This window comes from Phoenix dactylifera, chromosome 12 (assembly GCF_051530095.1).
Source record: "Phoenix dactylifera cultivar Ajwa chromosome 12, Ajwa_hap1_PhDact_Kaust_v1.1, whole genome shotgun sequence".
NCBI lineage: Eukaryota > Viridiplantae > Streptophyta > Magnoliopsida > Arecales > Arecaceae > Phoenix > Phoenix dactylifera.
This window is the reverse complement of record NC_143201.1, coordinates 9014254-9038871: the sequence shown is the minus strand read 5'-3', so window position 1 is coordinate 9038871 and position 24618 is coordinate 9014254. Positions and strand designations below refer to the sequence as shown.

Sequence of the window (24618 nt, the reverse complement as noted above, 5' to 3'; positions counted from 1 at the left end):
TAGTTTTATCTATCTTAAAATATTTTGATCAAGATCAACTATTAAGATGAGGATCATTTTTGAAATCCATTGAGCATTTCAACGTGCTTGACTTAAATATGAATATTGCTTTATTATCATTGTAAGTTGTAACATGATGTATCCTAGAATACCATATGTTTCTAGTTTTATAATCGTTAGATAACCTTGAATATATTTTTTATTTCCTTATAATTTTTTTTGCACTTGATAATCTATTTTCTTTTCTAATAATTTTGCTTGACACAAAAGGCAACCCTTACCAACCAAATCTTGTTTGCAAAAATTGCTTTGGATTTTCCAACACGGCTACAGTTCTGGTTCAGAAATCAAGAATCAATTGAAATTTGCATAGTACCTGAGTCTAATTCAACACATTTACTATTTAAAATTTATTTACTTTTTAAATTTATTTCTTAAAAGTTTAAACCATTGAAATTTAAACATTTCGCCATATTGTTTTAGTTACTTTATACATCCTTAATATGTTTCATTTCGGTGGTTAAAGTCTCTAATCATATAAGATTTTATAGTTTATTCTACTTGTAGACCTCGACTTCCTAAAGCCCAAACTAGGCAGAAACAAACCCCAACTCAACCAAACAGTACAATCACAACATCATTGGTACAAATTTTTTGAATAATCAGATATTCATATACCTTTCGAATTTTAAGGCAATAATAAGTTACAATCAAGGATCCTAACAAAAGCAGAGAGAACAATACAAAAGTAGAAACCCAGGAAACATAGCAGCCTGGAACATTCAACATTGCATCAACATGTGAACCTACACTTTGTGCCTACTGACGTAGGCTGAATTAAGTCGTTTTAGTATAAAAAGTTGTGAACAGGGCAGCTTATAGACCAGAGTCATGTTGCTGTTTGGTGCATGTGATAAGAATGATGTGGTCCTAAAACATAGAATCATTCCAGCTTTTTCTTCAGGCCATCAGTGGCATAGGAAGGCAAAAGAAACCTGTCAACAGACGAAAAATCAGTTTATTCAGATCTTAACTGAAACAAAGATCAATTCTAGTATTTGTCCTTGACAAAATCTGAACAACCATTTCCTAGCATCACAGATTTATGAAAACCATTCACGCATGCTCTAACTGAATATGCAAAACTAGCAGTAACACAAACCGACCAGAAAAGAGAGAACCAAATTCATATTCTGCATTAAGTGCTTTAGTTGAATAATATGAGTAGTACATAGATCATAGGGAACCCCAAAATGAAATCACATCGACAATGGCCTTCTTCACTGTTCTGGTGGTCCAGCCGGGAACTGTCCCCAACAAATGGTTGGATGTGAATGCTGGGAGATGAGTAATCCTGCATCACAATTAAAGAACTAATCCATGTTAGTGGTGCTTATTAAATGTGTGCAAGCAATCTACAAAATCGCTGAAATTCAATGCCAAAGTCAACTAAATGTGCATAAACTACAATTTTTTTGTAATGATTTTTCCTTGCATAACATTTCTGAGAGGTTACCAACTATTTCAAGATACCAGAATAACACCCTTTCCAAGGTTGAAGTCCAACAGTAGCTATGAATAAGTATTGACCACTCACATAAAAATAGATTGTAAGTAATCACCTGACTTAACAGTAATCTGGTGGACTAGCTGTTAAGGTGAATGGAAAAGTTAAAGTGCCTGCATTGCAGTTAAGTTATATGAATTTTAAAGTAACAAATCATTAATGAGAACATTTAGCTGAAATATATTCTTCAATAAGAAAATACCATTAGCTGCACCACCAATGAAACTCGCTTGATTGGCCTTATCATAGCGTAAACTTCCAGTGACTACACTTTCTACTGGATTTTGTGATCGATCACATGAAGTGGTGATCAGCGCAGGCATCTCAGATGGTCTTGCTTGTAAAACTTGATCCACTTGATCCATAAGCATAGCTGACTGGCTCTCAATAAATGCATATGACTCTACACTTTTAGCAGCCCTTGCTGCAGCTATACTGAAAATGCGACATAAATAGTTGTAACGCTTTGATAGGGATGACTGAGGGTCACTATCAAAAGAAAATGGACCATTATCACTCAAAAATCCAGCCTTTGCATCTTTCCTCCACCTCTTCAAGATGTATTGTGGTGGAAGTTCTTTAATATTTCTAGTGTCAAGTACTTTCAACACATGACGACATTGAATCCCAATAAACTCAAACTTCTTACAAGTGCAGGTCACTGTACCATCTAAAGAATCAAATTTGACAAAGTGATCTTTAGCTTTCTCTTCGACAGTAACCCTATAGTTAGAAATTGTTCCGGTTTCACCACAACTATACAACATACAATCCATGTACAATTCAAATTCTCTTTCAAACATTTTAAATGCAGCTGGTGTATAAGCATTTGCAGCTTGCCTCAACATACGAATAGAAGGTGGTTTTTTAGTACTTAGACTTGCATTAGCGTCAGCCTGTAGTTCTGCACATCGCCGCTCATCCAGCATTCTCTCATAATGCTCAAAAAAGCTCAAAAGTTCCCTTTCTGGGCTTAAATATTTCTTTAGGCCAGTACTTAAGTTCTCCTTCTGTTGGACACTTTTGATGTCTGCATAAAATGTTTCACGCCCATATACCAGTGCCCATTTCTCCCTTTCATCAAATAGCTTTGCCAACCATTGATTGTCCTGGAGATCATACTTTTCCAACATTGCTTTCCATGCCACTAGAAACTCTTCCTCATCTTCAAAATCAAAAAGACATCGGCTGAAATCATATCCTAAAGTTCTGGAACCATGAAATGCCTGACTTAGTTGCTCAACTGCATTCTGACAAATATGCCACACGCAAAAACGATGACTCGTGCCTGGCCAAACTGCAGCTATTGCTTCACACATTGCTGCGTCACGGTCTGTTAAAACTGTCCTGGGTTGCCTTCCACTCATTGCAGCCTTGAATGTCTCAAATAACCACTTAAATGATTCTGCACTTTCATCATATAGCAATGCAGCCCCAAAAATAGCAACTTGCTTATGATGATTCACACCGATGAATAATGCAAATGGTCTACCATAACCATAAATTTTGTAGGTTGTGTCAAAACAAACCGCATCACCGAAGTAGTTGAAGTCCATCATAGATTTCGCATCTGCCCAGAAAAAGTTAGTCATGTTATCATCCTCATCAACTTGTACTGCATAGAAGAATGATGGGTTATCATCCTGCATCTTTTGTAAGTACTCCAATGTGGCCCCTGCATCTCCTACCTGGATGGACTTCACACGCTTGGATCTTAGATAATTCTTACTGTCTAAAGAAAGCAAACTGCTGCTTTGATGACTCTGAGCTTGCTTGTGCACGGTATCGTCTGCAGATCCATCAGCCATGTCCGATTCATCATCTTGACCATTTTCTACACTATCTGACATCACCAAGTCAGTTGATGATGGGACTGCAAGTGGGTGGTTATGGTATGTAACAAACTCTGTCACATGATATTTGCCACTAGGTGTAAGTCTGATGATCATGCATGCAGGGCAACCAGTTCTAGTTTCTGGGCGTGGTTTTTTCACCCTCTTTGCTCCTTTTTTCTTCTCCCGGAAACCTTCCCTTGAACACACAAACATCCTTCTAGTGATAACATTTTCAGCACTCATTGTCATGCTTGCTCTTCGGATGCTGAATCCTATTCTTCCAGCATACATGCTGTAAAATTCATAGGCCTCATCTTCAGTTTCAAATTCCGGTGTTCTCACTGTGTCATCCACCAAATCTGCTCTTACAGCTCGTGCCTTACGTCTCAATTTCTTGGCCCTCAACATATGAATAGTAGATGCTGCCGCAAGCTGATGGTTGTGGTTTGGTACAAATTCTGTCACACGGTATCTCCCATTAGGTGTAAGCCTGATGGTCATGCATGCCGGGCAACCAATTCTTGTTTCAGGCCGCGGACACTTCGCCTCCTTTGCCCCTTTTTTCTTCTCACGAAAGCCTTCTCTAGAGCATACAAATGTTCTCCTAGTAATGATATTCTTTGAGGTTGTCCACAGAGTCGACCTTCGGACAAAGAAACCTACATTCTCAGCATACGTATTATAGAACTCATATGCCTCATTTTCACTGTCAAACAACATATCGATCCTTGGTAGCCATCTTGCACTATTAACATCCTCCATTGTCATAGAATCAGGTCTCGGTGCATCTGTCATTTTTTTCCTGTCCATCCAGAAAATTAAGTAGTCAATAAGGAAGGGAAAAGAATTTACATGCCTACCAGCAATTCTCACTTCCAAAATATAGCAGGACAAAATCTAAAAAGTTTTGGATAAATCAAACTATAGAACTGCATTCCAAGGAAAGATTACACTTGAATGAATATAACCATCACCACTGAAGAAGAGCTACAGAAATCCTCAACTAAATAAATAAATCCATTACCAACATGAAGGTTTTACAAGAAGCCCGAGTGAGAATAGTCAATATTTCCTCCATATCAAAGCTTCCTCACAGTTTCTTGTGCTTCATCCTACATAGGAAGCCATAAAGCAAAAACCTAAGACTACTTGAAGCAATTCAATAAGAAAATAAAAGAAACTTCATTTTATTTGTTTGATGGCAACTCTCCCACACAAGATCCTTTACCAATTCCAGGATCAAACTACAAAATACAGGGAAAAAAATATTCAAACTCCAACAGAAATATAGTCAAAATACAAAATTACCAGTTGATCTTAAGCCACGATTAACTCTTTATCGGTATACTCCTTGAAGCAAATAAGAAGCAGATAGTATCCTTTCTTTTCATCAAACACACAAAACCACCAATATAGCCCCATTTCTACCATCATGGTTAAATCTCATTAGAATGTGCAAAGCAATTTAATATTGAATTCATCTTTTCAAGCAAATGCTGCAGAACAACATAACCATAACCACCGAGACATGCCTTGACAATTTGAGGTTGGCTTTAGGGGTCCTCCTTCACCAAGCATGTATTCTATGAAATGGATCCAAGTCCACTGGGCTACGAAACATTGAACATACTGTGGAGTGATCGATTAAAACCCCGTTTGATTTTGATGAGCTCAAAGCATTTGAGTATATCTTGTGATTACTAATGAATTCAATTGAGTGTTTCAGTGAAAATCCTGTCCAAGTGTCTCTAGACTTGGTTCATAGCATTTTGGATAAGTTAAGAAGTCTGCATGAACCAATGTCTGAGATACGAGTCGACTCCCGAGTTTCACGAGTCGACTCCAAGCGTATCAAGGTCACTGGCACGAGCTCGAGTCGACTCCTGATCAGTACGAGTCGACTCCGACTGAAAACAGACAGAAGGACAGAAGAGCAGTTTTTCAGGTCTGAGATTCGAGTCGACTCCAGTGGAATGCGAGTCGACTCCCAGCGGTACACACAGAAAAAGTCAGAGAGCGTTTTATGGACTCTGAGATTCGAGTCGACTCCAGTGGAACGCGAGTCGACTCCCAGCGGTACACAAAGAAAAAGTCAGAGAGCGTTTTATGGACTCTGAGATTCGAGTCGACTCCCGCAGTACGCGAGTCGACTCCGAGACTGTGCGACCATCGACAGACAGAAGACCATGTTACTGCCTCTGAGATTCGAGTCGACTCCCAGACAGCTCGAGTCGACTCCAAGACAAGCTTCACGTCAAAAGGCAGAAGACCAACTTTCGGAAACTGAGAGCCGAGTCGACTCCAAGGAAGTTCGAGTCGACTCCAAGACTGGATGAGCCAAAAGACAGAGAATCGGGAGTTCGGGCTCTGAGATTCGAGTCGACTCCCAGGACAGTCGAGTCGACTCGAGTGGACAAAATTCAAATTTGGATCCACGGACTACAGAGGATGAGCCGACTCCAAAATTGCCAGGTCAGCGCCAGAAGTTGGCGAGTCGACTCCGGGTCAAGACGAGTCGACTCCCAATCAAGACGGCAACTTTAATTCAAACTGGGAACAGTTGCCGAGTCGACTCCGGAAAAGCTCGAGTCGACTCCTGCTACAGCCGAGTCGACTCCTGATCGCGCGAGTCGACTCCAACCCACCAACGGTCACATTGTCAGGCTGCGCAGAGTGTGCAGAACGGCCAGAAAAAGCAGAGTAACGGCTAGTTTCCGTGGGGGTTGACTTAAATAGCCACAGAAGACTGTAGCAAGGTAGAGAACACATATTCCACTCCTAGCATTCAAGTCTTCAAGCTTTCTAAGTGCTCTTCAACGAGAAAAAGGGAAGATCTGCATTTACTGCTCCACCAACATCTTCCCAGCATTCAAAGCTTCCTCCTCCTGCTTTCAAGTCGATCACTCTTTCAAGAGGAGACCGGAGTTCCAGAAGCCACACCTCTTCACCATCTTAAAAGCGTTTGAGGGCTTCTAACTCCTTTACGATTATATTGTTTTAAATCTGCTTTTTGAGAAGCTATTTTCTGTTTTCTTCTATCTCGTGTATTTACTTGATTCAATCGGGGGATTGAATCAAGGGAATTAAGGTTGGTTGGTGAGCCGGTTTAAAACCAACGAGTGTAAGGGTTTGATTGTGAGCCCGGGAAAACAATCGGGGTTGGTTCTAGTCGGTGAGCCTGGAAAAACCGACCGAGTTCGTTGTGAGCTCGTAAAACAACAAGTTCGGTTGTGAGCTTGCAAAACAACCGGCTGTAATCCAAGGGGGTTATAGTGAAATTCCCAAGTGAGACTTGGGGAGTGGACGTAGGAGCAAGGGTTAGCTCCGAACCACTATAAAACTTTGTGTTTGTAGTGCATTGTCTCTCATCTTCTTCCCCACACATTACTCACAGCACTTAGCTTTAATTAAATAACTGGCTATAGTATTTCGTTAATCATCCACAAAGTTTTAATTAGCTAAGTTAATTTAAAAACCCAATTCACCCCCCCCTCTTGGGTTGTCTATCTGGGCAACAAGTGGTATCAGAGCCAAAAACTCTTCCACTCAAGAGTTAAAAGATCAAAATGACAACCCCATTTGGATCTTCTCACATTGAGGGTCAGTCCACCCAAAGACCTCCTTTCTTCAATGGATCCGACTACTCATACTGGAAGGCTAGGATGAGAATATTCATCCAAGCCCAAGACTATGAGATGTGGACCATTGTAGTGAATGGCCCATATATCCCATCCACATATGTAGAGGGTGTTAAGGTACCCAAACTAGAAACGGATTGGGATGAACATGACATGAGGAAGGCACAACTAAACTCTAAAGCAATGAATGTGTTTTATTGTGCCTTAGACCGTAATGAATTCAATAGAGTTTCAACTTGTAATTCTGCAAAAGAAATTTGGGACAGACTTGAAGTGACCCATGAGGGCACGAATCAAGTCAAGGAATCCAAAATAAACATCTTGGTTCATAAATATGAACTATTTAAAATGGATTCAAATGAAACAATCACAAGCATATTCACTAGGTTTACTGATATTGTCAATGGCCTAAAAAGCCTTGGCAAGAACTATACTAACAGTGAACTTGTCAGGAAAATCCTTCGGTGTCTACCAAGGTTGTGGGAAGCCAAGGTGACGGCGATCCAAGAAGCTAAAGACTTGAACAAGCTTCAACTTGAAGAGCTCCTTGGATCCCTGATGACGCATGAGCTTACCATGAAACAACACAACGAGGAAGAGTCCTCCCATAAGAAAAAGGTAATAGCTTTAAAATCTACTTCTTCTAACAAGGACCTGTCTTGCAGCAGCAGCAGTGAAGAGGAAGAAGATGAGGAAGATGGTGGTGAGGCACTTCTTGTGCGCAAGTTCAAGAAGTTTATCAACCACAAGAAGACGTATCATCAAAGGAGAGGTCCCTCAAATTCCTACCGCAGAGACAAAGGTAAGGAAAGGAAAAATGAGGGGATTGGGTGTTACGAGTGCAAGAAGCCGGGACACATAAGAGCAGAGTGCCCCTTATTGAAGAAGGGGAGTAAGTACAAGAAGAAGAAGGCACTTGTCACCACCCTATCGGACTCCGACGCATCATCTTCATCATCGGATGAAGAACAAGAAGAGAAGGCCAATTTCTGTTTCATGGCCAACGAAAATGAGGTAATTTCCGATACGCATTTTGATTTTACATTTGATGAACTTTATGATGCGTTCAATGAATTAATGATTGAGTATAAGAATATAAATGTTAAAAACAGAGAACTAAAAGTAACTAACCAAAGTTATATTCATAAGCATGATTCATTAATTAAGGATAAAGATAATCTCACCAAAGAAAATCTAGAACTTAAGACAAGCAACCAACTCCTAATTAAGAAGACTAACACCTTAACGAAAGATATTGAGAAACTAACAAAGGAATTTTCAGATCTCAAAAACCATAAACAAGTCTTAAACAAGGATCTAACTAAAGAGCTAAATGATCTAAAAACCGAAAATCAGACATTAACTAAAGAACTAAACAAATACAAACCCTTAGTTGAAAAATTTACATATAGTTCTGAAAAGTTAAACATGATACTTAATAATCAACGAGCCGTATTTAATAAAGCGGGTTTAGGGTATAAACCAAGGAATAAGCAAAAACTTCTTAGTAACTTCTTTGTTAAAGCTGGGGAAACTAAAATTAAGAAAATAACTTGCTTTTGTTGTGGAATAGTAGGACATAAAGCAAATGCATGTAATTTTAGGAAAAGTAAAACTAAAAGAAAAAATAAAAGGGTATGGGTTCCAAAAGGAACCAACTTGACTAACCATGAAGGACCCAAGAAAACTTGGGTACCTAAGATGACATGATTTGCTTGTGTAGGAGTGTCTTGCAGCCAAGGTCAACAAAAACTGCTGGTATTTGGATAGTGGCTGTTCAAGGCACATGACGGGTGATAAAGATCAATTTTTCACCCTTGAAGCTAAGAAGGGAGGTGCTGTGACTTTTGGAGACAACAACCAAGGTCACATCATTGGTATTGGTAAAGTTCAAATCACCCCTTCTACCTTTATAGATAATGTTAGATATGTTGATGGTCTTAAGCATAACTTGTTAAGCATTAGTCAATTATGTGATAAAGGATATGATGTTATGTTTAAACCATCACTATGTATTATAACAAATCCTAATGATAATAGTTTAGTTTTTAAAGGGATGAGACGTGGAAATGTATATGTGGTAGATCTAGAAGACCTTACAAAACATAACCAATGTTTAGTTGTTAATGAAACTAAAGAAAATGATGCTAGTTGGTTATGGCACCGTAAGTTAGGTCATGCAAGCATGGACACAATAACTAAACTAGTTAAAAGAGACTCCGTGATAGGTTTGCCAAAATTAAAATTTGAAAAGAACAAAATATGTGAAGCATGTCAATTTGGCAAACAATCTAGAAACTCTTTTAAATCCATAAAATGTGTCTCTACTTCTAGGCCTCTAGAATTACTACACATGGACCTATTTGGTCCAACTAGAACAACAAGCCTAGGTGGAAATAAATATGGTCTAGTTATAGTAGATGATTACTCTAGGTACACATGGGTCATGTTTCTAGCGCATAAGGATCAAGCATTTTCTATGTTTAAGAAGTTCCATAAGGAAGTAACAAATGCTAGAGAGTCCTCAGTTATAGCTATTAGAAGTGACCATGGTACCGAATTCGAAAATCAATTATTTGATGAATTTTGTAGTAAAAAGGGGATAACCCATAATTTCTCAGCACCAAGGACACCACAACAAAATGGAGTTGTGGAAAGGAAAAATAGAACCCTAGAGGAAATGGCTAGAACGATGTTATGTGAAAGTAACCTCCCTAAGTACTTTTGGGGAGAAGCCATTAATACTTCTTGCCATGTATTAAATAGAGTTCTATTAAGACCCATCATAAAGAAAACACCATATGAACTGTGGAAAAACAGAAAACCAAAGGTTAACTATTTTCATGTTTTCGGATGTAGGTGTTTTGTACATAATAATGGGAAAGATAATCTAGGAAAATTTGATCCAAAATCTGATGAAGGAATATTCCTAGGTTATTCTACAACTAGTAAAGCCTATAGAATCTTTAATAAAAGAACCCTAGTTATAGAAGAATCTATACATGTTGTTTTTGATGACTCTAGTGACATCTCATCTAGTAAGAAGGTTAATTTTGATGATGATATTGAAATACTTGAAGAAAAGATAGATGAGATGGGATTACAAGATGATAATCAAAAGTTGATTGAAGGAGAATCATCAAACCAAGAGCCTATAGTGGATCATGGGCTAACTAAAGCTTGGAGGTATGCTCATGGGCATCCTAAGGAACTAATTCTAGATGATCCATCCCAACCCGTTAGGACTAGAGCATCCCTTAGAAATTTGAATAACCATCTAGCTTTTGTTTCACACTTTGAGCCCAAACATATAGAAGAAGCCGAAAATGATGTAAATTGGATAAATGCAATGCAAGAAGAACTAAACCAATTTACTAGAAACAAAGTGTGGGATCTAGTAGAGAGACCTTCTGAATATCCAATTATAGGTACAAAATGGATATATAAAAATAAGCTAGATGAAAATGGAATTGTTATAAGGAATAAGGCTAGACTAGTAGCAAAGGGTTATAATCAAGAAGAAGGTATAGATTTTGATGAAACCTTTGCTCCCGTAGCTAGACTTGAGGCTATTAGACTATTATTAGCATATGCATGCTCTAAGGACTTCAAGCTATATCAAATGGATGTAAAAAGTGCTTTTCTAAATGGGTTTATTAATGAGGAGGTATATGTGGAACAACCTCCTGGTTTTGAAAATCATCAATACCCCAATCATGTGTATAAACTGAACAAAGCACTTTATGGTCTAAAACAAGCACCTAGAGCATGGTATGAGAGACTTAGTAAATTTCTATTAGAACATGAATTCTCTAGGGGAAATGTAGATACAACATTATTTCTGAAAAAGAAAAATAAGGATATGTTATTAGTACAGATTTATGTTGATGATATCATTTTCGGTGCTACTAACAATCGCCTCTGCGAGGAATTTGCTGATTTGATGCAGAGTGAGTTTGAGATGAGCATGATGGGAGAGCTGAACTACTTCCTCGGGCTTCAAATCAAACAATCTGAAGGAAGCATCTTCATCAATCAAGCCAAATATATCAAGGAGATGCTCAAGAAGTTCGATATGGAGGGAAACAAGTCAATCAGCACCCCCATGAGCTCATCATGTAAGTTAGACCAAGATGAATCAGGTAAATCTGTAGATCAAAAACTTTATAGAGGTATGATAGGTTCTTTACTGTATCTTACTGCAAGTAGGCCTGATATTATGTTTAGTGTGTGCATGTGTGCTAGATATCAGGCTAATCCTAAAGAATCACACCTAGCTGCAGTTAAGAGAATCTTTAAATACTTAATAGGAACTAAGAACATAGGGCTGTGGTACTCTAAAGAATCTAGCCTAAACTTAATAGGGTACACAGATTCAGACTTCGCTGGATGTAAGCTTGATAGAAAAAGTACCAGCGGGTCTTGTCAATTTCTAGGAGAAAACCTAATCTCATGGTTTAGCAAGAAACAAAACTCGGTTGCATTATCCACTGCAGAAGCTGAATATGTTGCAGCCGGGAGTTGTTGTGTTCAAATCTTGTGGATTAAACAACAATTAGAAGATTATGGCATTAAACAAGATAAAATCCCCATTAATTGTGATAATACAAGTGCCATAAACCTAACTAAAAATCCAATTCAACACTCAAGAACTAAACACATTGAGATAAGACATCACTTCATAAGAGATCATGTATTGAATGGTGATGTGACTCTCCAATTTGTTTGTACTGATAATCAATTAGCAGATATTTTCACAAAACCCCTAAGTGAAGAGAGGTTCAGTGTACTTAGGAGGGGATTAGAAGTGATTGACCCATCCTAGTGGGAGTTTCCACTAGATTAATTGATTTTGATGGTTAAAATGAGGTTAAAATAGAGTTTCTATTCAATGATCATCAAATCAGATCCCAACTAGGTGATTTTCCCTCATTTGGCACGGTTATAGCACGATTTTTAAGTGCGTGCCAAGGTTAGAGACGACTCGAGTAAGTTTCAGAGCCGGCTCCTAAGGGGGAGTCGACTCGCGCATTTGGGGGAGTCGACTCGCAAAGTTGGCAGCCGAGGGGGAGTCGACTCGCACATTGTCGGGAGTCGACTCGAAGTCTACAGGCGCATAAGGAGAGTCGACTCGCGCATTTTCTGGAGTCGACTCGAGGTCGAGTCGACTCGCGACTCAGGGGAGTCGACTCGCAGTCGGGATCCGACTTTTTAACCCTAGGTTTGTCGTTTCGCAAACACTTTTTCTCAAGCCGCCACTGTTCACAAAGCCCTAGAGCCGACTCCTAGGTCATCCTCGATCGTCTCCAAGCCCTTTTCCCGTCGATTCTTCGCCGGACATTGAGTTTCCGTCCGTTCCTAGGTCTTTTCAGGTCAGTCCCGAGCTTCCTCTATCGATCCTTCTTCGTTCTCTAGGTTTTCATCTCGTTTAGGTCAAGATGCCTCGCAAGGGAGTTGTTAGAAAGAGGTCCCGTCCCGTGGCCGGTCCCGAGCGGCGCTCCAAGGCGCGGCACGATCCCGCGAGGCAACCTCCTCCGGATCGTTCCCCGCCTAGGGTGGTTCTTGTTAGGCCGTTGGCCGGGAAGGCCGTCACCTCCGGGAGGTATGTCACTTTCGACTATCTCTCCCGGGAAGGATTCACCATAGGCGATAGGCTTAGAGCCCAGGGTCTAGAGTACTTCCTCACCTTGGACCTTCCCACCTATCCTGGCCTAGTTCAAGAGTTCTACAGTACCGTCCATCGGGGAGATGGAGGTATTGAGGGCACGGTATTAGGTGTCCCATTGCGTGTCACAGAGGACCTCATTGCCCATATCCTCCACCTTCCATTAGTAGGGGTGGCTCCTGCACATCCTGAGGATAGATTTGAGGCCCTTACGATCGTCTTAGGGCATCCACCTCAGTCTCCCCTAGATGAGGTATCTGCTAGCTCACTTCCTATTGAAGTGAGAATCCTTTTGAGCATTTTGTCCAGGTCCATCTTCCCTAAGACAGGGAGATTTGATTTTGTGAATGAGAGGGACCTAGCTATTATGTCTTACATTCTTCAGGACACCCCGGTCAACTTCCCCAAGCTCATTTATAGGTATATGTGTGAGCCCCTGGATAGACCTAGGCTCTCCCTCCCATACGGAATGTTATTCACTCTTCTCTTTAGGCAGTACGAAATTTCCATTCCTGAGAAGGAACCCTCTCGTGCCTTGCGATGGACTGATCGCTTGGGTACGGGGACCATGCACAGGATGGGATTTCGGAAGAGAGAAGGGATCTGGGTTAGGAAGTCCACTCTCACCGCTCAGACCACCAGACCATCACCCAGTCCTGAGCCAGATTCTGACTACCCAGAGTCCCCAGACCATCCAGACCTTCCATCCACTCCTCCTGCTCCTACCACCTCTGCCGGACCTTCCTCCTCAGCTCCACCATCTATGGAGGTCCGTATTGATCCAGAGCAGCTCCGGGAGCTGCGGCAGGAGATCGTCCGAGATTTGAGGGACGAGCTGCTCCGGGAGCTCCGAGGTTCCGTGCCAGCTCCCACTCCTGCACCCACTCCATCCTCAGCACTGGTCCCATCCTTGACAGCCGTGACAGACATGACGGCTGAGGTGCGGCAGGAGATCTACAACATTAGGACCCTGGTGCAGGCCCAGTTCCACAGCATGAGCGAGGTCACGAGCACCACGAGGAGGATGCGGGATGACATCCGCCGTGACATGCACACCACCACCGAGGGGGCCGAGCGCTTGTCGAATGTGCTCATCGACAAGCTGGACGCACTTCAGACCTCGGTGACTGGGCTTCAGACGTCGGTGACTGAGCTCTCCACTACACATAGCAGAGCCACCACGTCTATTATCACGCAGCTGGGCCATGTTACAGAGGCAGTCGCCCTCCTCATGGAGCAGAGCCGATTGAGAGGAGGAGTCACATCCTCGAGAGGAGGAGCTACATCCTCCAGAGGAGGAGATGTATCCTCGAGAGGGGGAGCTACATCCTCCAGAGGAGGAGATGTATCCTCGAGAGGAGGAGGCACATCCTCGAGGAGGTCATAGATGATTTTGAGTTGTGTTTTGTCTTCTTTTATATTGTTCTTGCTTTACCTATTGTATGCTCAAATGTATTCACCTTCATATCAATACAATGAGTAGACATCTTATCTTCATTTCTGTGCCATTTGATGATTGACTGTGCCATTTGTGCCATTGATTGTGTGTGATTACCTCCTTTTTGGTATGATGACAAAAAGGAGGAGAAATGTGTAAAATATGTAAAAGGGGAGAAATATTAAAAAATATGTAAAAGAAATCAATGGAAATAAATAAAACGATAAACTCTTAAAAACACACATAAATTTGTTCTAAGTGGATTCGGTACCTCGAGGCTCATTATCTCTCTTTTGGGGCTCCTAATGGAGTATTCTCCAGAATCTATTCAAGGGATATTCGGAGATTAGCTGAATCCTACTCAAGAACAAATTGACAGATTTTCCCTCTAAAAACAAAAATTTTAGTTCAAAAATTTCAAAGCATTAAAAGGAAATTCAGAAAATCAAAACATAGTTGAATGCATATGTTGAGGGGGAGAATCTGAATTTTAATCAAGCTAAATCATTAATGTCATATAAGCCAAACAATTGATTGCAGAATATGAAGGCTTATATAATTCCAAATGAAAGGGAGAACTTTAACTCCGAAATTTAATGTTTCACTCCTTTCAAACTTGGATAAATTAAATTATCAAGACATTTGAATTCATTTATGGAGTTTATTTCATTATTTACTGAGCAACTCATTTTACATATACTCAAAGTTTTGTCATCATCAAAAAGGGGGAGATTGTGGAGTGATCGATTAAAACCCCGTTTGATTTTGATGAGCTCAAAGCATTTGAGTATATCTTGTGATTACTAATGAATTCAATTGAGTGTTTCAGTGAAAATCCTGTCCAAGTGTCTCTAGACTTGGTTCATAGCATTTTGGATAAGTTAAGAAGTCTGCATGAACCAATGTCTGAGATACGAGTCGACTCCCGAGTTTCACGAGTCGACTCCAAGCGTATCAAGGTCACTGGCACGAGCTCGAGTCGACTCCTGATCAGTACGAGTCGACTCCGACTGAAAACAGACAGAAGGACAGAAGAGCAGTTTTTCAGGTCTGAGATTCGAGTCGACTCCAGTGGAATGCGAGTCGACTCCCAGCGGTACACACAGAAAAAGTCAGAGAGCGTTTTATGGACTCTGAGATTCGAGTCGACTCCAGTGGAATGCGAGTCGACTCCCAGCGGTACACAAAGAAAAAGTCAGAGAGCGTTTTATGGACTCTGAGATTCGAGTCGACTCCCGCAGTACGCGAGTCGACTCCGAGACTGTGCGACCATCGACAGACAGAAGACCATGTTACTGCCTCTGAGATTCGAGTCGACTCCCAGACAGCTCGAGTCGACTCCAAGACAAGCTTCACGTCAAAAGGCAGAAGACCAACTTTCGGAAACTGAGAGCCGAGTCGACTCCAAGGAAGTTCGAGTCGACTCCAAGACTGGATGAGCCAAAAGACAGAGAATCGGGAGTTCGGGCTCTGAGATTCGAGTCGACTCCCAGGACAGTCGAGTCGACTCGAGTGGACAAAATTCAAATTTGGATCCACGGACTACAGAGGATGAGCCGACTCCAAAATTGCCAGGTCAGCGCCAGAAGTTGGCGAGTCGACTCCCAGTCAAGACGGCAACTTTAATTCAAATTGGGAACAGTTGCCGAGTCGACTCCGGAAAAGCTTGAGTCGACTCCTGCTACAGCCGAGTCGACTCCTGATCGCGCGAGTCAACTCCAACCCACCAACGGTCACATTGTCAGGCTGCGCAGAGTGTGCAGAACGGCCAGAAAAAGCAGAGTAACGGCTAGTTTCCGTGGGGGTTGACTTAAATAGCCACAGAAGACTGTAGCAAGGTAGAGAACACATATTCCACTCCTAGCATTCAAGTCTTCAAGCTCTCTAAGTGCTCTTCAACGAGAAAAAGGGAAGATCTGCATTTACTGCTCCACCAACATCTTTCCAGCATTCAAAGCTTCCTCCTCCTGCTTTCAAGTCGATCACTCTTTCAAGAGGAGACCGGAGTTCCAGAAGCCACACCTCTTCACCATCTTAAAAGCGTTTGAGGGCTTCTAACTCCTTTACGATTATATTGTTTTAAATCTGCTTTTTGAGAAGCTATTTTCTATTTTCTTCTATCTCGTGCATTTACTTGATTCAATCGGGGGATTGAATCAAGGGGATTAAGGTTGGTTGGTGAGCCGGTTTAAAACCAACGAGTGTAAGGGTTTGATTGTGAGCCCGGAAAAACAATCGGGGTTGGTTCTAGTCGGTGAGCCTGGGAAAACCGACCGAGTTCGTTGTGAGCTCGTAAAACAACAAGTTCGGTTGTGAGCTTGCAAAACAACCGGCTGTAATCCAAGGGGGTTATAGTGAAATTCCCAAGTGAGACTTGGGGAGTGGACGTAGGAGCAAGGGTTAGCTCCGAACCACTATAAAACTTTGTGTTTGTAGTGCATTGTCTCTCATCTTCTTCCCCACACATTACTCACAGCACTTAGCTTTAATTAAATAACTGGCTATAGTATTTCGTTAATCATCCACAAAGTTTTAATTAGCTAAGTTAATTTAAAAACCCAATTCACCCCCCCCCCCCTCTTGGGTTGTCTATCTGGGCAACACATACTTAATTTTTAACAATTAGAAATCGACATCAATAAACATTGCCAAAGCGGCTCTTCTTAAGCAAGACAATTCTTCTACAATGTAGAGTGTGCAGGCTACCAAGTTTCAAGTCCTTAATGAAATAATTCAATTGAAATTTATAGAAGTTCCTTGTGAATGGCATGTGCAATGCACCCCCCTCAAGAGCCCTACAAAGAAAAGTAAAATAGTTGAGACAGAGAGAGAGAGAGAAGCAAGTACCCTTTCGTGATAGGGGTGCAACAATGAAGGCTCCAGTGGTGGTAGATGAGGTGGTTGAGGAGCCCATGGAGTGGGAGGCCATAGGACTAGAGGTCTTGGCCACATATGCATTAATGTCGGGTCTACCATGGGATTTCTCGAAAAGTATAAAGGTCTGATACAAGGTAGGTTGAACCAGACCAAACCGCCCAAGTCAGCCCGTACCGAGCTGACCCGATCAGAAACCAGATCGGTTCACCTATTAAAATTCGGTCCGGCCCCGAACTGGCTGGTACGGGTCCCGAACCGGCCAAAACGGACCGAAAAAGGCCGGAACTAGACCAAACCGACAAGTTCCATTCGAACTCGGTGCAAACCGCATCGAGTCGGCCTAGTTCGAAACCAAGCCCCCTCCCCCTTTCCTTCTTTTGTTAAAAGAAGATGTTGGAAAGGCTCGAGGCCTTCCCAACATTTCTTCTCTATAACATTTAAACATTCTTCTCTATTTTCTTAGCTCAAGCCAAGAAGAGTGGCTCAAACTCGAAAGTGAGAAGTAATGTGACATGGCCAAAATTGTACCAACCAATCATGAGTCGACACGTGGCATAGTAGAGGACCAGTTTCTATTAGACTCATATTCTTAGGCCGGTCGAGATAAGAAAAACCAGAAATCAGCTTTCCATCAGACTCTAAATTTTAGAATCCAACTCTAATAGGACACGGACTCGACTCTTCATCTATAAAAAAAGCACAAGGCCCCAACTATGACAAGAAAGTTATAACCTCTCCACTTCCTGTTCTCCTTCGTCTTTGTACATATCTTGTTCCCCAAAGCCCTAACTGACTTAAGCATCAGATACCCCTCGGCTGGATCAGCTCCTTTGCTTTTCTTTTTGTGTGTAGATAGGCACTTCATCTTCCACTGCAACAACTTGATCAACATTCTCCTCCAGACCACCAGACTGGATTTTGGCGGCAACACATATCATTATTGGTAGAAGTGCTTCACCGTATAATAATGGTGTCAACAGCAATTCTCCAATATATGTCAACAATACATATGCAATGCTTGACTGACAAGATTGTGTTCCAAGGAAGGACTTTTATGTATGAGATCATGATGGGCTCGACATATGAAAAGAAAATTGAATATGAAAAAGGACTTAACTCTAGAGATCTCACGTGGTGATAGGCTAATTGAAGAATGAAAACAACTTTGACTCAAGTTAATGTTAAAAATTTAAAGTTTGAGCTCTTCCATAATTACTCTCGCAATAATTAAGTTGTACATGCAACAAATGCTAGCTTACATTACATTCTCGCTGAAATATGAAATTTTTAAGTTTTTTCTTTTGGAAATGACATGGTGCAACCTACCCAAACAAAGTTTTCGGGTAAAGGCATGAAGCCAAATCAAAAGAAAAGTTGAGTCCCAAGTTTTCCTATTTTAGTGTTCTTCATTTAAGTTCATTTCCAGGATATTTCTGATTCTTTGGAGCCATCTTTTGGGGCATTTGATGGCTAAGGCATGTATCAATACGTGTCTTTTTAAAGACCAATGATTGCAGTCAACCTACACAAGTTATGTGACGTACAGGCTTTTTCTATGGGTTCTATTTGGCTAATTTAGTTGTTATTTGATGCCTCTTTGAAGAGTCATGGTGGGAGACAAATATTTGGCCAACCAATCTTATATAGATTGGAAGGCTGCTATAAAAGACCTCTTTGGAAGAAACAGAGATGTTGACGTCATGTGATTAGAAAAATAGGCATTGTCCCTGTTACTATTCTTTTTCCTATCATACATTTGTTCTCTATCTCTCAACTTCTTCCAATCTATTATTCCTCCTTCATAAGACTTTCCTTCTTCAGTTTTCACTGCAATGCAAGCACAAACTACTGTTTACAGCAGAAAACAGCGCATAAATTAGTGTTAAAATCAGGCCCACAGCAGATTTAATTAAGCATCCCTTTTCCATCATCAACTAGTGCTCCTTAGCAGTCCTAAAACCCCTGTCAATTGCAGGAAATATAAATCTCTACATCATAAACTCTTGGATAGAAGGGTAATTAATCTCGTTGGGTTAAAAAAAAAAACTTTAGCTTTAAAATGCATTATTGTATTTAGTGTTTGCATATGTTTGACACCAATCTGTTCAGAACATTATGAAGCTAGGGAAGGAATTTCTTCTACGTTTAAACACTTCCCATATAATACTTGTCCCACAACGATGTTCAATAACCGAATGTGTTGCAAATTTGAGTTGCAATGTCAAAAGTACTCCTTTGCATGCTAACATCCAGCCAATAGTAGTTTCCGTTTTACTCGACCAGCACTGGCGCCTCCAATCACGTGTCACAGCTTATTCAGGTACGCAAAGCTGAAATTATCGAATTGAATGACACGACTTTAACCATTAAAAACTGTATAGGTTAATTTGTTGTTTCAGGACTTAGTGAGGAGGTCGTGGTTCTTTAATGGACAATATCAATTGCAATCTAAGAAAATTATTTCATGAAGGCAAAGGGTTCTCCACATGCATGTCAGATGCACTTAACTAACATAATAACCTAAAATGGGTAAATAGAAACTTAAAAACCCTAATCTTACACAAAAATGGCCATAGTTGCAAGATCTTAGGCGGTTTCTGCCTCCAAACACAACCCTAATCAACAAAGAAGGTTACCTAATCTGCCGAGAACCCTAAATCACCCCAAAAACTATTGCTTTTTTTCAAATGAAAAACGAAAATTTTCAAAGAGAGGGACAAACACTCACCTAACTCGATCTCGCGCGTTCTTCCTCTGAATCCAAGCTACTACAAGTCGATCGAGATGGAGGAGAAGGGAGAGGCGGAGATTCGATCCCCCGGTATCCAATCAAAGTTCTTGCTCCGGTGTCGGAGAGGGGCGAGGTGGGAGTGGGTGAAGGGTGGATTCGCTGGTCGGCAGGGCTTACGAAACAGCGAAACCACCGAAGGGTCCTGTGTTCTAGGCGTATAAACGAAACGCGCTTGAGCGAGCTGATCTCGGCTCAAGCTCAAGCTCGACGCGAGGCTGACGTGGGCGGAATGGGGTGGCGCGCCAGATCGAGGTAGTTGAGACTGGCAGAAGGAACCAGGGAGAAGGTGCTGAGAATTTAGAGGAGATCATGGGCCTGGCGTCGGCCCTAAAGTAATCGAGCGTCCGGGCTTATATAAGATTTGCATTTTTTGGCCCAAATCTGGCCCATGATCAGCTGTAGCTGGGATGCTATGGCACACTTATGTGAGATGAAGAAAATAAGAGAGACGGAGAATAATGAGTTAATGACAATGAATTATAAATTTTATGGTAGGGCTGAAATTGAATTGGATACAAATCGGATACTAGTATATCTATATCTATATTTGTTTTGTTTGATAAATATAAATACAGATATGGATATTAGTCGGATTTGTTTTAAACGGATATAGATACTGATACAACTCAAATAGTGAAAATATGGATATAAATACAAATGTAAAAATGATAATTAAATTTTATGACCACTGAATCAAATATATTACTAACTAGAAAATAAATTGAGTTAATAGCATGTTAATGTAGTCATTTTTTCTTAAAACTTTATGAGTACTTTATGAGTGCTATATAAAATTAAATAGGATTACAAATAGAATCAGATATTTGGATATGGATCATATAGTTGTCTATCCATATCCATATTTATTTTTTTAATAGATATAAGTACAGATGCGGAGTAACTAATATTAATCGAATACTCAAATTTTTATCTATATTCAGATAGATTCAGATACAAAAACAAATTTAGACAGATATTATTCAGTCCACTTTTATTCCAACTTTTGTGGTTTGTAAGAGGATAGATAGGTGAGAAGATGGAGGCCATGGCGAGCAGTGCCTTGCCCTTCTTCCCATCTCATCTGGCTGTTGATCCCTTTTTCTTTAAAAAAGTATTTAGTTCTTGATCTCAAGCATTTGGTTTGATCCAACGGCTAAAATAGTTGAGATTAACTTGATCTTTATCAAGTATTGATCTCAGATGTTGAGTCTTAATCTAATAACAAATGAAAATAAAATTATTTTCATATATTAGAATGTCATTTGGCATCACTTCTTTTTTTTCTGATTTTTAGAAATAATTTGTTTTATTTTATATCTAAATTCTACAAAAATATATACTTCTTTGACAGAGCCAACTTAAATGCTCCGTTTCGATGGATTAGCAATTTAGAAAGATCTCATCCTGATATCGTAATATATATAGAATAGTTAATTTTTTAAAAGAATATAAATATGATAATAGCAACCGAGATAGTGATGGCAAAGGCAGAGATTATAAAGACCATAATAATATGTTGGCAACAATGGCAATGGTGGGGAGGCACCAACTAGATGGTGGTAGCAACGAAGGTGTGATGGTATGGCAAAGGCCATAGTAGCGGCAAGGGTACAGTGGAGCTAGCAAAAGCGCAGTGGTGGTGACAATGGTAATAGTGATGATGATAATAATGATGACGGTAATAGTGATGGTAGTAGTAGAAATAATGATGGCGATGCTGGCAACAATTGTGACAATGATGAAGGTAGAGGCTGCAATGGTAATAAAAAAAAATAAATTTGTATTTCTAAAAATAGTAGAAATAAAAATTTTTAGTTTTATTTTTATAATAATTGAAAATGACTTTTGAAGATAACTTTGGAAAAAAAGGAAATAAAGTTAATAGCACTATACATATTTTTTGCCATGGTTTCTGTGATTTTATTTTTAAAAATAAAAAAGAAATAAAACTGATGTCGAACACAACCTAGATCTAAAAATATATAAAATACACATTATGTTGTATAATATATATATATATATATATATATATATTATTCAAGCTATAGGAGTTGAAATACGAGTGAGTTGGACTAAGCTCTTATTTAGTTCATTTACATTTCAAGCTTACAACTGTAGCTTGTATTCTGCTCCTTTACCAATCAAGCGAGCTCCTTCGAGCTGAATTCCAAGTTGAACATGAGCTCAACAGACAATGTGGTCATTTGCTATTGGTAAGTCTAGCCAAGTAATAGGGATCGAATCAGCTATGCTAACAATGCATGGCATTTCCGAACTAAGCATAAAAGAACAAGCGATCTGAAGCATCTGGAGAGGTTGGTTACTATTGTTGAACTCATCTTACAGTCAAAAATTCCCAAATAGATTGGTTCAATCAAGCATAAACTTGTTGGTTTAGTAGCACAATATTGTGCTAGTTGAAGTTTTACTATTTGAAGATGGAGCAAGAGACATTTTTACGAGTAAGTCCTCTTCAATAGTTAAAACTTTATAGTACTTGAAAAAGTTTATGTGGAGTTCGGTTATTCTCTAACCTATTTTGGATAAAGTTTTTTAAGCGTTGATATCTCGGACATCTTAGAGGGTGCCCTGTACTTACAAGGATCAAGATCTCAATTTATCTCGGACAACATAGAAAATGTCAAATAAAAAAAGGAGCAAAAAACCAAGATTTTAGAAATCTTACATGATGTTAGTGATATCGAGATTTTCAAGATTTTATTTAGCAAATATAGATTAACTTCCATGTTTAACAGCTGGTTTGAATAATTAATAATTAAATATCAATGCAAAGTCCTAAAAACCATAGATTAGGAAATCCCACCTAATATTTGATATCATTTCGGTCAATATATTAGTTTATATCTGCTACAACCAAGCGGACTAGTACCAATATGAAAAGAGATATTGATTGAGAAATCAACCAGGATAAAAATCTTGTTCTCGATTCAAGCATATCTTATGATAATTATAGCATGCTTAATAATGATTTAGTTAGTTTTGGTGAAGTTCTTTTCTAGCTGATGAGGAAGAATGCTAACCTAGCGAAATAGAGAAGCATCTTGTTTAGGTTTTCTGTTCTATTTTCTCGGCATTCTCTCACTAAAAGTTCGGCCAATTTCTAACTGAGAGTAATTGGTGCACTAAATTGTTACTTAAAGATTGATTGGGCCAATCTTTATCGGGCCATCTTTCCCTTCTCAATTTTTATTTTTCCATTTAAATTGTTCCATTTTAGTCATGTCTTGTATTTCATTTCATTTTCTTATGAAATAAATTAATAAAATTACCCCATTTTTCTTTCTCAAAAAAAAATCGATTAGTTCGTACCGTGCCCTCATACCCTTATTTATTTGATATCCATGGACTTCTATGCAGATCTGATATCATTTAGATTTTACACATTTTTAATGAAGAGAACCAATGCCCTGATTTTCTTGCAAGGAAGGGATCTGAAAATGTGGAACTTAATGTGGCCCAAAATAAAACCAACCAAGAGGCGGCGCATGGCATAATAGATCCGATTTTATTCGGATTTAAATTCATAGGCTAATCCAGATAAGGATGGTCTGGATATCTTTTCATTGGGCTAGAAACTCTTGAGACTGAATGCAGTAGGATAAAGACTCTTTATCTATAAAAGAAGGCCAAGGTATCAGTACATAGATATATACACAATACAATATATACTCTTTACCTCTAGCTTTCCCATCTTCTTGCTCTTTTTTCCTTCTATTCTCCAGAGTCCTTTTTAGCTTAGGCATCAAAGGGCTCGGTTAAGCTAACTCCGACGAGCTTTCTCTCTTTTTTATTGCAGAGTAGCGGATGCACCGTGAATTGCCAACTTCTTAGAGTGCTGATTGCCTAGGAGTCTTTCAACCACCAGATTGGGTTTTAAAAACAATAGATTGATGTCGGATGTGGGAAATGAAGAGCAAAGAGAAAAGATAAAGCACAAGAGAAATAATCAAATCAATAGCAATCGGCAAACCACGCAGAAAACTGACTAAAGTCCTCCGAGTCTTACAGCCTGGATCCTCAGCCTCGGTAGCAGCTGTCTAGCCTACGGCCGAAATATTTGCTGAGCAATTTAACCAACTAATCTAGTAGGCCCAGAATTTGACTACGATTGTGCAGAACTAGTTGCCGATGGACAACAATCATCAGAACTATCCGTAGACATAGCCTACGTGTTGCCCAGTAGATACAACCCAAGAGGGGGGGTGAATTGGGTCTTTTAAAACTTTTATGCTACTTCTAAAACTTTATGAGTAACTATGCTAAGTTGTATAGATGCACAGTGAAAGTTAAACTTAGCAAGGGTTTGATGTATAGACTTCGACTTGATTAAATATGCTTGCAACTAAAGGATGTGCGGATAAGAATTAAGCAAGCAATTTATCTAAGTAAGTAAGTGTGTTAGTTAGACAATAACTAGAGGCATTACAAACACAAAGGACATATAGTGGTTCGGTGCACCCCAGCACCTACATCCACTCCCCAAGACCTCTTGGGAATTTCACTATAATCCTACCGATTACAGCCGGTTGTTTTACAAGCTCACAACCCAACTTGTTGTTTTTACGAGCGCACAACGAACTCGGTCGGTTTTCCCAGGCTCACCGACTAGAACCAACCCCGATTGTTTTCCCGGGCTCACAATCAAACCCTTACACGTTGGTTTTACCCTCGGCTCACCAACAAACCTATCTCCGTTGGTTTTCCCCTTTGGCTCACCAACAAACCTATCTCCGTTGGTTTTCCCTTTGGCTCACCAACAAACCTTACACCGTTGGTTTTCCCTTTG

At 39.9% G+C, this 24618-nt stretch overlaps 1 protein-coding gene across 8 annotated transcripts; it reads right to left on the bottom strand.

Moving 5' to 3' along the window:
- Positions 1-748: 748 nt before the first annotated feature.
- On the bottom strand, positions 749-19981 carry LOC103696679 (protein FAR1-RELATED SEQUENCE 5-like). Of its 8 annotated transcripts, none has more exons than XR_015971857.2 (6): positions 19749-19981; positions 4427-4514; positions 1770-4204; positions 1623-1680; positions 1232-1354; positions 749-995 (listed from the first exon to the last, which is right to left on the bottom strand). XR_015971857.2 is itself a non-coding variant. In XM_088708249.2 (5 exons), the coding sequence occupies exons 3-4, from the start codon at positions 4195-4197 to the stop codon at positions 1281-1283; spliced, it is 2502 nt and encodes an 833-aa protein (XP_088564375.2). In that variant the 5' UTR covers positions 4198-4204; positions 4427-4514; positions 19749-19957; the 3' UTR covers positions 749-995; positions 1232-1280. The 8 variants fall into 8 exon arrangements, 5 of the variants coding, with proteins under 5 accessions (XP_088564375.2, XP_008776587.4, XP_088564376.2 ...); XR_003383364.4 differs by having other exon boundaries at positions 4431-4514; positions 19749-19945; XR_015971858.2 differs by lacking the exon at positions 4427-4514 and having other exon boundaries at positions 19749-19945.
- Positions 19982-24618: the final 4637 nt, after the last annotated feature.